Source organism: Rhinolophus sinicus, linkage group LG04 (genome assembly GCF_036562045.2).
Source record: "Rhinolophus sinicus isolate RSC01 linkage group LG04, ASM3656204v1, whole genome shotgun sequence".
Taxonomy (NCBI): domain Eukaryota; kingdom Metazoa; phylum Chordata; class Mammalia; order Chiroptera; family Rhinolophidae; genus Rhinolophus; species Rhinolophus sinicus.
In genome coordinates this window covers 168,671,679-168,688,654 of record NC_133754.1, presented here as the reverse complement: position 1 = coordinate 168,688,654, position 16,976 = coordinate 168,671,679, and the positions used below count along the sequence as shown (strand labels likewise).

At 38.6% G+C, this 16,976-nt stretch overlaps 1 protein-coding gene across 1 annotated transcript in view; it reads left to right on the top strand.

Annotated features, from left to right (window-relative positions):
* Nucleotides 1–1,308: 1,308 nt before the first annotated feature.
* Nucleotides 1,309–16,976, top strand: part of TXNDC8 (thioredoxin domain containing 8) — a 39,358-nt gene continuing 23,690 nt past the window's right edge. Inside the window, exons 1-4 of the mRNA XM_019749560.2 lie at nucleotides 1,309–1,512; nucleotides 3,174–3,278; nucleotides 8,121–8,180; nucleotides 10,291–10,356. Of these exons, the coding sequence (XP_019605119.2) occupies nucleotides 1,309–1,512; nucleotides 3,174–3,278; nucleotides 8,121–8,180; nucleotides 10,291–10,356 (435 nt within the window). The remainder of the gene's footprint in view (nucleotides 1,513–3,173; nucleotides 3,279–8,120; nucleotides 8,181–10,290; nucleotides 10,357–16,976) is intronic.

Genomic DNA, 16,976 nt, shown 5'->3' with positions numbered 1-16,976 from the left:
CTTTGTAGCAAGGGGGGATTTTTAAATTTTTGCTCTTCATACTGTTTCTTGAGGGATAGCGCTGTCTAGGGACGAATTGATCAAAAAGGGTTTTTATTCCTCCCGGATTCTCATTTCTTGTTCTGACTCTAGCTAAGATCCAGGCCAGCTCCTAACATATCCCATTCTGTACTTGATCCCACCAGTGCTATCTCAGTTGTACCTGGGTGAAAAAAATCTATGGAAGTAAAAGAGTTCACATATTTCTCTTCTTCTGGGAAAGAGAACAGAAACCCCAGACATGCCTATAGAATGGAGTAGGAAGAATGATGGCCAGTAGCGACAATTCCTTAGGCAGTATTTTATAAAGCTGCTTTCTATCCATTGCCCCATGTTACCGCCACAACAAATCTTAATACAGATACAAGAAAATTGTCCCTCAAAGAGAGGTTATGGTCCTAAGTCATTCAGGGGCAGTGTGGGCATTAGAATCCAGACATTCTGATGCCAGGCTTCATTACAGTAAGGCCAGGAGCTGGAGAGAAGGGGGCGGGCATAGGGCCTGGGTTACCAGCTCCTTCAGATTTAGACTTTTGACATTTTCCCCAAATGCAGCTGTACATAAGGTCACAAAAATAAGACTGACCAGAATGAAAGGAAACATTGTTATATAACTTAGCAAGTGTTTTGAAACAGCACACATTTGCTAATGCTTTGGGTGCTGCTTTTTTTTTAATTTTCTAGGATTTTCACAGCATTTTCACACCATCCTCTGAGAAGCCCACTGCATCTTCTCCTCGGAGACCTCTTCTGAAGGCCTATTGTCTCCTGCATGTCTTTATTCAAATGTCCCCTTCTCATTGAGGTGGACCTTGGCCACTCAGACTACAATTGTAATCCAGCTCCTATCCTTTCTTCCCACTTTATTTTTCTCCTTTTTTCTTTATTGTCAATGACCATTAACACACTACATGTTTTCCTTATTGCTCTTACCATTGATCTTACCATCAGTTCCCCCTCTAAAATGTAAGCTCCACGAAGGCAGGGAGTGTTTTGTCTGTTTTTTTTGTTTGTTTTCGGGGTTATTTTGTCCACAGTTATGTCCTAGCACTGTATCCAGTACCTGGCATAGAGCAGGTTGCAGTGGGTACATATTGAATCAAAATATATACTATGGGGTATTCCCTTCAGAGGACTTAGCCAAGTCAAATTCACTTCATAAATCAGTCAAAAGAGATCAATGTACACACTCACCACTACTGAGACATGGAAGGTGTTGGGGACGTGTGAGGATGCCATCTACCTTATAACTTCAGAAGCAAGTGAGAAATGGAGGCTTGGCATGGCTCGGACAAATTAATTACCCCTTATACTAGAGGAACATTGGTAAAGGAAGAGAGTGTATCTTCTTTGAGCCATCAGTTTCACCTGCTTGAAACGAAATCAAATGGCAGCCAACATATTTGTCAAGACTCTCCTATTAAAGAAGAGTATGCCATTTCTATGGAATTAACCACATCCCTAATTCTAATGGTAGGCACTGCTTGACTTAATGCAATGAGTGATCCCATCTCCCATCTTACTGATTGGCCCAGGGATGAGCATAAGATACAGTTAGAGCCAGTGAGAGGGAGAGTGTGCTCCATTATGAGAAAAAACACAGGAGATGACTTTGTGTAAGTGGTTAAGGAAATGGACCCTGGAGTTAGGCTGCCTAGGTTAGCAATTCCAAATACACCACTCACCACCGGGTTGACCAGGAGAAAGTCAATAAACTTTCATTATCCATCTGTAAAGTGGAGATAATATTAATAATACACACTCCATAGGGTGGTTGTAAAGATTAAGGGAGAGAATACCAGGCACAGAGTAAGCTAGCTATCATTGTTATAGTTCCAATCAGAAAAGGAAAAATAAATCTTGAACAGAACACAATATATTAGCAAATCATTCATCCATCACCTAAACACTCCATGAGCACTTATCACGTGCCAGCGAGGGACAATGGAGGTACAGGAGTGAATCAGGACCGAGTTCTGCATGGGCTTATTGGGGAGATAAAGCATCATGAAATAACTTATACAGGACAGTCACTGTTCATAAAGCAGGACCGTCACTGTTCATAAAGCAAGGAGAGATGCAGAGGTCCCAGGAAGGGGAACCTTACTTTACTTAGATAATATGGACAGTTGCTGGAAAATTCACTTAAGATATTCATCAGGGAGCATGTCAAATCCTTAAATGTGTGGTTTGAATGATAGTTTTAATAATGATCGTGCCCTAAAAACAAAACAAAACAAAAACAAGAAGTGATTCCAGTGTTAGATTAGTTCTTCTCCTTTTAAATTTCACTATTAATGCATGTTTACATCCTTGTTTTAAAGAATCAAATATAGATGAGCAACTGTTCACCCTCACGCTCCACTCCTTATCTCTCACCGGCCAATTTCAGTCGCTTCCCAGAAGCAATCAGCCATCAGCAACCATATTTGGTAAATAGACTAAATATTGTGTGTGTGGATTTATCATCCCGTGTGTGTACCTACGAAGATCAATACCTAGAGCGTATCATGCTGAGTGAAATAAGTCAGACAGAGAAAGACAAATACCATATGATCTCATTTGTATGTGGAATCTAAAGAACAAAATATACAAAAAAAACAAAGTAGGGACATTCACAGATACAGAGAACTAACTGATGGTTCCAGATGGTAGGGGGTTTGGAGGGCTGGGTGAAAAAGGTGAAGGGATTAAGAAGTACAAATTGTGAGTTACAAAATAGTCACGGGTGTAAAGTACAGCATAGGGACTATAGTCAATAGTATTGTGATAACTATCTATGGTGACAGGTGGGTACCAGACTAATCAAGGAGATCATTGCATAAATTAAAGAAATGTCTAATCACTATGTTGTACACCTGAAACTAACATAAAATAATATTGAATATCAACTGTAATTGAAATATTTTTAAAAAACAACAATAAGTAAATAAATACAAAACAAGATAACCAGGAAAAAAAAAAAGGTAAATATATATGACCTCGAACATTTAGGAAAGGTTGGGTCACCTGGGGAACAATGAGGTGGGACACCTGGTGAAGGTTTCTAAGAACTAACCTGTCCTTTGATTCTTTGCAAGACCTGATGAGATTCAGTGATTATGTACATTTCCTCATTTATGTCCTTGACTCAGGATGAATTCAAAACATTTTTGAAATCTGCTGGCTGCAAACTCGCAGTGGTTGAATTTTCAGCAAAATGGTGTGATGCCTGCCAAAAGATTTGTCCTCTTGTTCATGTAAGTATCATCAATCTCTAGTTCATAGTTTTGGAAGGAATTAAAGTCCCCAAAGAGTTTTCCCAGAAAATCTTTAAAGTTTGGCACTTACGAGCCATTATGGAATCATAGTTTTTTGAAACATCCTTATTAGCCTGAAGATAATATACCAAGATCTAAGTAGATAATTAGTACTTGTCTGTGGATAAATCTGCAAGGAACATCAGTATGTGCAAAAGAGTACAATTATACAAGTGAATGGATTATTCATAATAGTGACATTTTACCAAAGTTCCAGAATTCAGAACTTCTTTTCTTTTAAATATTGGAATAGACTACAGATAACATGATACTTGTTAACTGTAATATAAAGGAATAAACTACCCCCAATCTTTCAACCCTATTATGAGAACAAATCATATGTCTTACATATTCCTTTTGTATCTTTGATCTACTTTGTAAAATATTTTACTAAAGTATTCTACTTAGTAGAATATAATCATGCATTTCTATTCAGATCTTTTTTCCACATACACATTGGTTCATGCTTTTGTAGATTCTCCAGATTATAATTTAACGTCTCTACAGTGTTTTATCTAGTTTATTTTCCTATTGCCCCATTTAAAAGTTTTCACCATTTTACTTATTTATTTTTGGTATAACATGATGCGGAGAGAACTTCAGGGCATTTTCTTTTCATTTCTCCTTATTGGGCAGAAGTTTTACATTTACTGTCAATTTTGTGAAATCTACTCCTTCAAATATAAAGAAGTTTTGATTCCTCTGCACAAGTGAAAATACTCTGCTTTGTTTTCAGCGAGGTTTCTAACATTTCAACTTTTTTACTTTAACCTTTGAATCCATCTGAATTAATTCTAACCACAGTCACAGCTTCTGACCTTTAATTTAAAATAAACTTATATCTAAATAGAGAAATTAGCTATATGACATCTCAGCATCCATTCTATGCCTAAAATTCTTAGACGATTCAGATGGACATTGTACTATCTGACAGGCCCTTTATTCTGACACTTAAAAGTTTAAGAGAATCACCAGTCTTCAGCTTCATGAGTGTAAATATACTCACATGCCACGAAGTCAAAGCTGATCAAACTCCAACAGCCAACAAGAGGCATTTTCGTAAAGGACAGTGGAAACTAAGGCTTGGTAACCTCTCCCTCCCTTCATACCTTTGAGTCCTAACTCAGCTGCTGTTATGTCCAGGCTCCCGTAGCTACTCCTACATCGATCTTTACCTTTATATTTGGTTATAGTTAGCCCTTTGGACATAAACTTCCCTGAATAATCCTAATTTGAATATGCCATCTGTTTTCTGTTGGAATCCAGACTAATGCAAACGTAGTTTTACAATAAATTTTGGTTCGTCCATACTGTGAAATACTACTAGAAAGCATCAAGTAGACCCATAGATCTCTAAGACAACATAGTATTTAGTAAAATGCCCAATATAGAAAATTTTATACAGTATGGTCCCATATGTCAAATAGAGATCCTACAAACAGACACATGTGTGTGTAACTATATACATACGTGTAGACAAAGGGGAGCAGAATGATGCATATCAAACAATTTTTTTTTCTGTGAAAGGGAGTGAAAATTGAGGAAAGATTGTGAATGGGAGAAGTTCATGTTTTGCTTTATTTTTCTTATAATGTTTAAATTTTGCAAGAAAATGTATCCATGTGTATAATTATGTGTGTGATTTTTTTAAAAGCTCACAGTAAGTACATAGGGGATTGGAGAAAAAGTTTTGCTTACTCTAGGTCACTCTCTCAGCCAGAGAGCAAAGCAGGAAACAGAAACCAAATTAGACAGAAAAGAATTTTGATACAAGGAATTTAATGCTTATAAATTTACTAGAATACTGGACAAATGGGCTCTGGACTGGACTCCATGAATGACTCTATCAGAACACCAAGGACCCACCTACAGGGATCCTAACTTTGCCATAATCAGAAATGAGGAAAGATGGGAGCCTCCACTGAGAGAAAAGGTATATATATATATATATATATATATATATATATATATATATATATATACCAACAGAGCAGCAGTCGGGAGTCAGAAACAGAATCAGGAAGCTACTGCTGCTACAACTGCTTCTGGACATCCAGGAGGCTGATGTGGGAACACTGGATCCTTAAGTCTGGTGTCTGCTTTGCCTCCAGCACAACTACCTTTCGATACCTACAGTCTTGCTTTCCAGCAGGAACTTCCAAAGACATAAAGAAAGTAGCTTCTTTCTTCTAAGACTCACCTGCATGCACTTCACTGGTAAAACCAATTTGCATCCAGAACTCTAGCTGCAAGGGAGTCCAAGAAATCTTTTTTTCCCTTTCAGGCTCTGAAGGAAAGTGGAATGGAAGTTATCTAGTTAAACGATTATTCAAGGAGGGGTAAGAATTCAAGACATTTCAGACACTCAAAAACTAAAACTTTACTATCCACAGAGACTCTGCTAAAGAACGAATTGCAATAAGAAAAAAGGATGAATTATAACACTGTGATTTTTAAGAAGTGATTGAAAACTTCAAGTCTTAGGTAAATTCTATAGTCCCATTTGATCTAGGCCTTGATGACTAAGAGCAGGGTCAGCAAACTTTTTCTATTAAACACCAGAAAATCAATATTTTCAGGTTTGCGAGTCATATGATCTCTGTCATAACTACTCAGCTTTGCTGTTATGGCACAAAAACCGCCAGTGGCAAAACATAAATGATTGGGTAAGCTGTGTTTCAATAAAACTTTATTTACAAGACCAAGTGGAGAGCTGGCTTTGGTTTACAGAGCATAGTTTGCTGACTCTGGGCTAAGAAGGTCACCAGGCATAGAAGCCTAGAAAGAGCGTTTTTGGGAAGGGAAAGGCTGTAAATTTGTTGAGAAATTGCATGGTGTGATCCTGCAAAGGCAAGTGGTCTGTGAGGCTAACTTACAGTGTACACAGTGGAAGTGGCAACAAATGAGCTGCAAACAGGAAGCTGAGGCCAGATCAAGAAGGACTTTGTGTGATAACTTAATGAGTTGCTATAGTCAGAAGAATTTTAAGAAGGAGTTTTCCATGATCAAGTGTGGATTTTAGAAAACACTTTTGCCAGCGTTGTTTAAGAATGGGTTTGAGAGACTGAAGGCAAGTAACCTATGGTGAACAACAAGCTCAGTTTTGGAGATTTGGTGGTTTTTGGAGGAAAAAAAGATTCAGGAGATAGTTTACAGTTCAGATCAACAGAATAGGTGACCAAACAATAACAGATTATATATGAGGAAGAACAGAAGAAAGAGTTGTTGTTGTGGTGGGGAGGGGATCCTAGATCGATGGAGTGGGGATAGCAAAGGAAGACAATGCCCACACGGGAACTCCAGTCTAGCAAGGAACACACTTCTATACCATATCAATTGGCTACTACTTGATACAAAAATAACTGTGTATTTCCTGACAGACTTGGGAGGCTCTGAAAACTTCATAAACAGAACAGATCCTGGGAAACAGGTGTCCACACAGGTCAAATCCAATCCCACGACTCTTACTGGGGAACGTGCCTATATATTCAAACTTGAAAAGTACAAATCAGTTGCCGTAGAGTTCTTGGGCGACACCATTTTCCTGCCAGGCATGGATACGCTGCCAATCAAAATCAGCATCCTTTTTGTTTTTCATATCTGAAACTCCAAAGGCTTTTGTGTCTATTATCCTCCAATTTGACCATCTTGATGAGTCTTTGAAGAAGGAACCCCCACTTCAGTCACTATCCATGGAAAAACAACTGGAAAGAACCCTACAACAGAACTGTGCACATATCCACTACTCACTCCATGCGATGCCTCCTCTGGTTTTACATGACAGCAACCCCCGGTGATAGCTCCATCTGTTACTGTTTCCACTTGGCCAAGCTCAGAATATCTTACACCCGATCTGAGAGAGATCTCATTTGGAATAGGTCACTGGGTATGCTTGAAATACAATGTAAAAACAAACAAATCAATATGCTGTTAAGTATCCTTAAAGTAAGAACACAGCTATCTGAAAAAAATAAATAAAAACCAGGAGCTGACATTTGCAGGCTGTTGCTGCTACTGCATCTACTAACCCCCAGACCCATTACTAACACCAGCATCACCTCCACTGCCAAAGATGCTTCCAGAACAAAAGAGAAGCAGAAGAGATTTGCTTCTTCTGGCCTCCCACGTTCCATTTTCCTGTAAATGTTTCCCACTGGCAGAACCTAACTGGAAGACAGCTGGCAAAGGATCCTGGAAAATGCAGTTTCAATACACAGTAAAGCACAGAAAGCTGGCAATGGGGGCAGAAAACAATTAGGCTAATGGTTAGCACAAATATTTTTATATCACCTCAGCCATAAGAGCCTTTTACCACCACTAGTTCCACCAACCCCCAAAAAGCGTGGCAAGAGAAGGTAAATGCAAAGTTTGAGTATTTGGTTCAGAGATACCTACATTTTGAAGACCACTGAAGACAGACTCCCCACCAGGATGAAGCTACTATCACTTCCTCCATCCCACAGAGTAAGTCTGGGTCCACCACGTATATTTCATTATTTCTTTGCTTTGTGTTTTGTTTTGTTTTTTCCAACTTTGAAACTCTAATGTTCAGTTGTGTTCTTTGGACTCTGGTCCTGCCATTGACCTTTATTTGACCTTGGCATCATCTGACATTTTACTTTGGTGCTTCAAATTCTAGGCAGCAGTGAAAACGCCAAATGATGCCTAGCTCTCTTTAACAAACTTCTTGTTCATTTCTTGTTTTTGCCAAAAGATACTTCCAGTGCGTAATTTAACATGAACACTAAGGTAATAGGGAATTTTTATTCTTTTCTTTTCAAGGCAATGTCTCTGCAATACCAAAATGTAATGTTTGCTATCGTGGATGTGGACAATTCTTGGGTAAGGATCTTCAATCCTTCCGTGGAGATACATAAAAACTGAAAGCAATGTCGTTATGTCACTGAGAGTACTGTCTCAGTGATTACAATCAACTTAAGTCTAGTAGAATTTCATGACTTTTTGTGATAAACTGTAGTAAAATCCTTCACAATGCTCTTGTATGTTTTGTGTTACAAAACAAGGCAGCAAATACATGGCTCTCTCACTGCTCCTCTGCCCTCCCTCCTATACTATGGTGGGCTTCACTGATCTATCCCAACACTCTTCACCACTTGCTCTGGACTCTGCCCCAGAAATCTGCTCAACAGAGTTGTTTGAGGCAGACAACACCAGTTGGTTGGAGGTGGGTCCAAGATGAAAAATGATTTTCAACCATGCAACAGATTATTGATCAATTTCTGACTCAGTGTATTACACACATGTTAATATCTCTTGCTTTCCTCTTATTGTACCTTGTGCTTTTTGTGGGAGTTTTGAAACATCACAGGGAATTCCAGGAAACCCTCTTTCATGTCCCCAGAGCCTTCCCTCTTCACCCCACCCCACCCCCAAAATCATCAGCCTCATGTCCTCAGTCAAAACGTGCCTCATTCAGATTTTCATTTTTCTGTTCACATATTTTTTACGTAGTTGAAGTATATTGTATATGGGAGTTTGTATCAACTTTTGTTTGCTTACTAAATCATAAGCACCTGCTCCTAACATTGTTTTTACTGCTGTGAACTATTTCATCATATAGATGTACCAGGAGGTGCTTAACAGTTGATAGGATTCATGGACGCTTGTTGCATACCTTTTTTCCGTGTTATAATTAACACTGCATGCTTGTATATAACCCTCTACTTTTTAAAACGTTCTTAGGATATATTCCAAATAAAGTGGGACTCCTTGGCAAAGGGCAGAAAACAAACAAACAAACAAACAAATACATGCCTCATTAACACACAAAATATGTCTACAAGTTGTTCATTTATAATGAGGAAAACAACAATAACTTGTGCCCTATGCATACATTAGATTGAATTGGAGCTTTAGAATAACAACAAATCTGTTATTCACCCATTCTGCTCTTTAATATGTCTTCATTTCTCTTAGGTATATATGTAGGAGTAGAATCGCTGGGTCATCTGGTAACTCTATGTTTAACTTTTTGAGGAACTGACAAACTGTTTTCTAAAGTGGTTGCACCAGTTTACATTCCCACTAGCAATTTATGAGTGTTATGGTTTCTCCACATCCTCACCAACACATTATTGTTTGCCTTTTTGATTATCGCTCTTTGTCTTTTAAGGTGAAATAAAATACACACTTTTCTTTCATAACAGTAATTCATGTATTAGTTGTTGTCATTGTTGTCATATGAAAATTATAATTTTGTGTGTGTGTGTGTGTGTGTGTGTGTGTGTGTGTGTGTGGTAGGTGGCAGGGGAAGATTTAGTGCCGTGAAGTGATAAGTATATTAGAGAGAAAAGTCCAAGTCTGTTGATCCTATGGGTGGTGAATTTTCTTTTAACTCCTAAACAAGATAAACAAAAACTGGCATTTGACAGCAGATTATAATGGATTAAAACAATTGAAATTTTGACATTTTTCTTTTCTTTTGGCTTCAAATTTTTCACAAAAATGGGAAATGAAGAGGAATGAGGCTTAAAATAAAAAAGAAACATGTAAGCCTTACTTAAAATGGTAGGCCATTATATGACCCCATATTTCAAGTACGAGTTATAAAGATATTTTTACTCTAATTTTTTTTGGTAATATTTTCTCTCCATATTGGATTTCACTAGTACCCCTATGAAGTTTTTCACATGCTCTTTTAAATTGAACTCCTTTAGTACTTTAGTTCATTCTGTTTTGGCCTCCATCTCTCTCCCCTCTTCAAGAGCTCTGGAGTGAGAAAGCTCAGGAATACTGGGAACGTCATTTTCTATTGCAACATTCCTGGAGGCTTTGAGGATATATTAGAAAACTTATTGACAGGAGAGCCTGTAAAATGTCAGCTGTACTTAAAGCTTTTGAACATGCCTCCTGAGATGTCACCAAGTACCATACTTGGTTCGGAGAGAGGAGACCAAAATTGTGACTTCATGCCATGTCTTTTCTTTCCCAGGAGTTGGCCCAAACTTATCACATCAGAGCAATACCCACATTTCAGATGTTCAAGCAAGCCCAAAAGGTATGTTTCCATGGTAACTGGCAGAGTTGTAATTGATTATAGAACTATCAGAGTCTAAAACAAAAAACAAAAAAACTGGGTTTTCCTGGATGGATGAAACAACTGCATTTAGTTTTAATCCTTAGCAATGTAATTCTTAGTTTCTGAACTTTACATATTGGCAAGGAGTAAAAAAAAATGCATGAATTATAATAAATCTCCTCATTCAGACCATCTGAGGTGTCCAAATCCATAAGATATACCCTCTATTATCTCTGTCTGTAGCAGAAGCACTCAAAAAGGATCTTACAGAAAAAGAATATAATGAAATTCTCACATAAATGTATATTATACAAGTTGTTAACAACACTTGGGAGAAATGTTAATCAAAAACTATCACAAGGCAATATAGCATAGTAATTGACCATGCAGATTTGGATTCAGATTTCCTTGGTTCAAATACCAGATCTGCCATTTCCTAGCAGTTTACTTAGCAATCTCTTTGTGTCTTAGTTTCCTTGTTGACTAAACTGTTTAGACCCATCCTGACACATTAAGTGCTCAGTATGGTATGATAGTTGTTATCTTGAAGATATTAATGGAATAAAATGTCCAAAATACTTGGTGTGTGATGAAACTAGTAATTTTCAATGGAAACATCCATGGCTGGGAGCCTTGACAATTCTGTGTACCTTATGAAAGATGATTTTGCAACACAAGAGAAACAAACATTTCATTCCCTTTCAAAAAATGATTCCATTCCGGGGAACTTCTGCTACAGATATACCTCAAGAAAAAATAAGCAGCTAAGTGTATAGTAATGGTAGTATTATTTCTAATAAAATATGGAAGCAAGCTAAATGCCTTTTTTTAGTAGAATGGTTAAATGATTTATGATGCATCTACCCAATGAAACAGTATGCAATTTAAAAGTGTTATGAAACAGTATGCAATTTAAAAGTGTTATGATGCATCTACCCAATGAAACAGTATGCAATTTTAAAGTAAAAAAAAATCATGCTTAAACCTTGTAAAGATTGTCTGCAACATAAAGAATGAAAGCACTTTATATGCTAGCTGTAGAAATTTATATTCAGCTTCTGTTTGTTCGTATGTGCTTGCTGTAATATAATTGGTACAATAGATTTAAATAATGTTTACAAAAAATAAGGCTACCTATTTCCTCTCTTGAGTTTTTACTTGAAAATTGAAGCGATTTAACATATGCACCCTCAACCTCCCCCACCTACATGTCAAATTCTTTGTCATCTTTTATTATCCTCTCTTCTATCTCAGAAATGAGGATGCTTTCTGCTTTGGAAATCCATTCCACCCACTGCATCTTGACTGCATGCTTTTCATTCTGCTCCAGCCCTCTACCCACTGGCAAAGAGCCACTGTCCATTAGGCCTTTTTCAATGTGCATTGTACAAAAAGCCTAATGATAATTCCTCCTAAAACACAGACTTTGGAGAAGCTTGGCCTCCCTTGAAAATATGCTCTGCTCCTTTACATTCGATCAGAAGACGTAGGGAATCCCTTGGGTTTCTCTTTTCTATTGCTGCCAAGAATCTCAGGATTACCTCCACTGCTCAAATACAATATCCTCCCTTCACCAGTTTCCTGGCATTCCCTAACGACCATATCCACTCTGCATCATCCTTTTGTGATTTCGTTATTCTGTCTCACTCTTGATTCTAGCTAGTTTCAAATAGTTTTAAGATATATAGAATATAAACAAAACTTTAAAAATAAACGAAAACAATGAAGCTACATAACCGTGACCTAGAGCCATGGTGCACAGTGGGCATTCCCCAGTGCTGGAAGTTTTCCTGCAGAGGTTGGAGGAACATCTGGCAGAGATGTGCTGTAAACAACAGCTGTAATTGTTTCACAGTTGTAGAGCACAGGACAGCCAATGCAAATTCCAGGTAATATATAAGGTAGGTTTGTTTCTTTCTGATGTGTTCCTTAGTGTTTTCATCTGGGACCTCACATCATCTTCCCGTAAGATTAACTGGATTTAAAAAAAAAAAAAATGCCTTCGTGTGGTGCCTTCCACATGGGGCATCCAAAACTTTAGCTGGTTTTTGTAACCAGCATATAATGTATGCTATAATGTATTTTATTATAAGTAGTTCATAAATTTGGTCTATAGACCCTCTTAAAATCCAGTAACGAATATAAACAACTCCAGAAAAATACACATAGGCTTATAAACTGAAAGATGTATATAATACTAGGCTATTCAGTGAGCCTCTAAAGCCCATCATTGGATCCACTGTTAATAACTTTGGCTCCGTGTAGCAGGGGAAGGGTGGAGTAACAAAGACTTAGCAAGTCTTGGCCAGTTGCTTAGATATGGAACCACGGTCAACAGTTGGTTCCATCTGTCACTTTTTGATATGAGAATAAAATGGCTTCCCAAAGCACTTCAGTCCACTCATAAGAGTGATGGTATATGAGTACATAGATGCTAATAATGAATTATTCACAAATGAATAATTAAGAAAAGAACCGCGTTCTCATATTAATTGGGAGGATACCCTTGCCCTTATGACTGTGAAGCACCGGACTCTGGCTGAAGTCATGGAAGTCATTTCCAGCAAGTACCCCCCTTGGAGTAGGTACAGAGGTGAAAAGAATCCCAAGAAGGTGGCACCATTGTGTGCTGAAAAGAGGACAGTGTTGGAAGCAGCGGTCAAAAACTCAGTGTCTCCAAGGGTCAGGCAGGGACAATAGGTGAGACAGTAGGAAGTGAGGAGGATGGTGGTCCCTGGAAAAATCACCCTCCCAAATGCTCACTGTTCAATTTCATAAAAAATAGTGCTTCACCACCCTCCCCCACCTTCCACAAGACTGTCTGCAGGTAGTTTTTGCCGTCTCTGGAGTCAGGCAGCTGTAGGTTAACCCCATGTCTGCTTCTTACTAGTGGGTGATGCTGGCAATGCGCCTTAACCACCTCGAGGTTCAGTTTCCTATATTGTGAAACAGGGACTATGTCACATGTTTTGAATGATTGTCATGAAAATTCGCAATAATGTATATACGCGGCCTAGCACTGACCTTGGTACATACTATAAAATGTAGCTGATCTTAGAGCTCCAGGATCTACCCATACACCTATCTGCCTGAAAATGTATAAATATTTAGAAGTTTAGAAGTAAAGGTTATGAGCGACCTCTACAGCTCTTGGAATACTTACGATATCCATTTAAGCGAAGTCATCTTAGCTCTGAGGAGTTACCTATGCAACCTGTTAAGGATTCTGTTAAACACGGAAGGGTTCTGCCTGAGGGGAAAAAAGAAAACTCTCACGTGGTCTTCAGGGCTCTGAAGGGCAGATCCCAGAAAGAGGTTACATACCAGCCCCCTAGCAGCTGATACATTAGCAAAAATTAATTGACTGGAAGAGGCAAGACTTGAGCGAGAGAAGTGGAGCAACCCCACCGTTTAGCAACCTTTAGCATCATTGCCAAAGGTGCTGCTCTTGGCTTTAGCAAGTGAAAGGCTGTAATTACTTGTGTACCTCGTTTCTCCAGGGCAGGGATTAGGGTGAGGCAAGTGAGGCAGGAAATTGCAAGTCTGTGGTGGAATCCTGTCTTTATTTGAATTTTTGATATTTTGTTCTTCAGGGATTTTTGCATTAACTTGTAAAACTTTTTCAGATAGTTGTTAAAATATTATTTATCTTGATGACTGAGTTCCTGGCACCATTTAAATTTTACACCCCAGTCACAGCCCCGTTCTCTGAATTTTAAACTCATTTGTTGAAATATGGGAGTATTTCATTGGGTGATTCTTCAGAAAGACTTACAAGACTCAACAGCAGGTTGTATTCACGGCTAAGATTTATTACAGCAAAGAATGCAGAGTAAAAGCAGCAGGAAAAGATATGTATTGATGGAGTCCATACAAGTCCAGCCTTCTGATATTCTTTCTTGTCTGAGGACACATAGGGGTACTCTCTCTCTCTAGCAATGAACTTTAGGGACGTGTGTGGAAGGTCTCTGCCTAGGGATGCCCTTTTGAGTCTCAGAGTCTGAGGTCTTTATGTGGGGACTGGTCACATAGACATGTCGTACTAGGCAACCATTGCTACACAATGAGCCGTACAGTAGAAACAGGACCCCAAGAATAAAACCAGGTATATATCATCAATATTGAGGTTTATACAAAGCAACTTGACAAAGCAGGGTGCCATGGTCCATCACTCCAGATATATAGAACAAAGTCATCAATCACTAACACAAAGAACACTCAGGAGGCCACATTCCCTGGGGGTGGGTGGATGACGTTTCCATCATAGTTCTCTTGGAGACATGAAAGTAGTAAGCAACCAGACCTGCTCTGTTAACTTTTTTCTTACCCTGAGTCATGTGGAAAATCAAATATCACCTTTATTATAATAAGTAGCAGTAATGTTAATTTGTGCTAATTGAAGGACGTGGCGTGGACCCATGTCAACAGACTTTCTGCTATCCCTTGAAATCTGAACCTTGAGATGACCCAACTATGTGAGAATCTGGGGCTGCAAAGCCCCACCCAGGTAGAGGAGGTACTGCTGCTTTCCACAACTATCAGCCCCCAAAAGCGACCCATCTGTAGAAAACAGACCTTAGGCCCACTTCAGATGTGCTTTCCAGAAGCAGAAGAACAGTGGGAGGAGAGCAGACCTATCCCTTGAGCAGAACACCCCCAAAAGGGAAAAGATAGGCATGAGCTCTTACCTTCATCTAGGCTTAACTGATAAGCTTGCCTTTGGACCTGGAGAGAAGTCAATGAGGGGATATAGGAAACAAGCATATTTTTCTAACACTGGAGAATTGAGCAGGTTTTCCAATGGAATCATGAGAACAGGAGTATATGCCATTGAAGGAAATGGTTCCAATATCACGTTTATCCCCAAGAACAAAGCTCCATCCCATGCACACTTCCAGTAATGGGCAGAATGAGGTGCCCTCCAGCCAGAGTCCAAAATCACTTTTCCTGCTCTCAGCATAGCTTAAAATGAATTCCCATATTAGACTCGTGCTCCTTTTTCCCTTCAACAGAAATCCACATCATATTGAGTAACTAGCTCTCAGGCAGGTTCACATGTCTCCTCAACAACTTCAGTTGATGGCAGAGAATAAGGGTTGGCAGGCTACAGCCCAAAGGTCAAATCTGACCCTCCACCAGTTTTTGTAAATAAAGCATTACTGGAACACTGCTATGCCCATTTGTTTAAACATTGTCTGTGGCTACTTTCACACTACAATATCAGATTTGAATAGTTTCAACAGAGACCGTATGGCCTGCAAAGCCTAAAATAGATATTATCAGGCCCTTTATAAGAAAAGTTGGTCAATTCCTAACATAGACGGAGAAAAGCACTTTAGCCATTATTTATGCCATGAAAGCTCTAAGAAACAGATATATAGGCAGAGTTTCAAAATCAGCTACAACAAAATGAAAGTAAACTAGTATTATACTGAAATCTCACTATTGGAACAACCTGAAAAGCAGTCCAGTACTGATTAGGAAAAAAAAAAATAGGTAGATTGCTTTTATATGCTCTGTTCTTGAATTGACGTCCATCTAAATTCAAGTTGTTTGAAACAGACTATTTCTAAGAGGCCCTACCTTCTTGGTTTGCTTTGGCTCAGCTCCAAAAATCTTAACTAACTAAGCTGCTTGCATTGCAAGACCTGCTCTGGGTATTGTGAAAGTCAAAGGGGAAGTGTACAAACACCTGCAAAGTGATGCAGGTGGTTCTGGGGAAGGACTGGGTCTGGGTGGAGTCAGAGAAAATTGCCAATTTAGGGACAAACTGTCCTTAACACTGTCCACCTCTAAACAGTCTAAACAGAAGGTTAAGGTGCTTTTAAAAGTTCTCGTTAGACATATCCCTTCCATCGCATTAATAAGACTTACCCTTAGTAGCCCTTCGTAAGGAGGAAAAAGAACATCATACTATTACAAATTACAAAATTACATTGTACATATAAACATTTCTACAGCTTATTCCCCCCAAATGTCTTGTGTTGGTTGATTGTTTGGGCTTTTTTGTTTGTGTTGTTATCATTGCTATTGTTTTGACGATGTTATTGTTTTTAGCTCAGTACAGATGTCTAAAAAGTTGATGAACTTTCATATGACTGGTTGAAATATAACTTCACTACTCACTCAACCAAATTGCATATCAGCTGGCCAAGTTTTGTTATAATTATTCTATGTGTGCATCATTAATCAGACTCCTTAATTTATACCCTCAGAAGTGCATTTGTTAGGAAGGGACCATCGTCCCCAGCCCCTTTCCATTTTCCCAGTAGCAGAAGTAGACTTTTTGTAGGTGATTGGATGTCTTTGGCATAAAAAACTGCCTCTGGTTGCAGCTGGGTGATGGGTAAATGGGGAAGTCCATTTATTAGTCTATTTTTATGTATGCTTGAAAATATCCAAGTGAAAGTTATTTTTATAAACTGACTGTTGGACATAGGTGGTTCTGTTATACACAGACAGCCACCCCATATCCTAGTGGTCTCTGCAAACTGGAGCATGTAATTTTCATTAGCAATCATTGCTTGGGTGGCAACAGTACATGAAAAATGTAGGCATTGAGAAGAGAGAAGTAAACATTGCTTTCTAAGCCTTCAGAG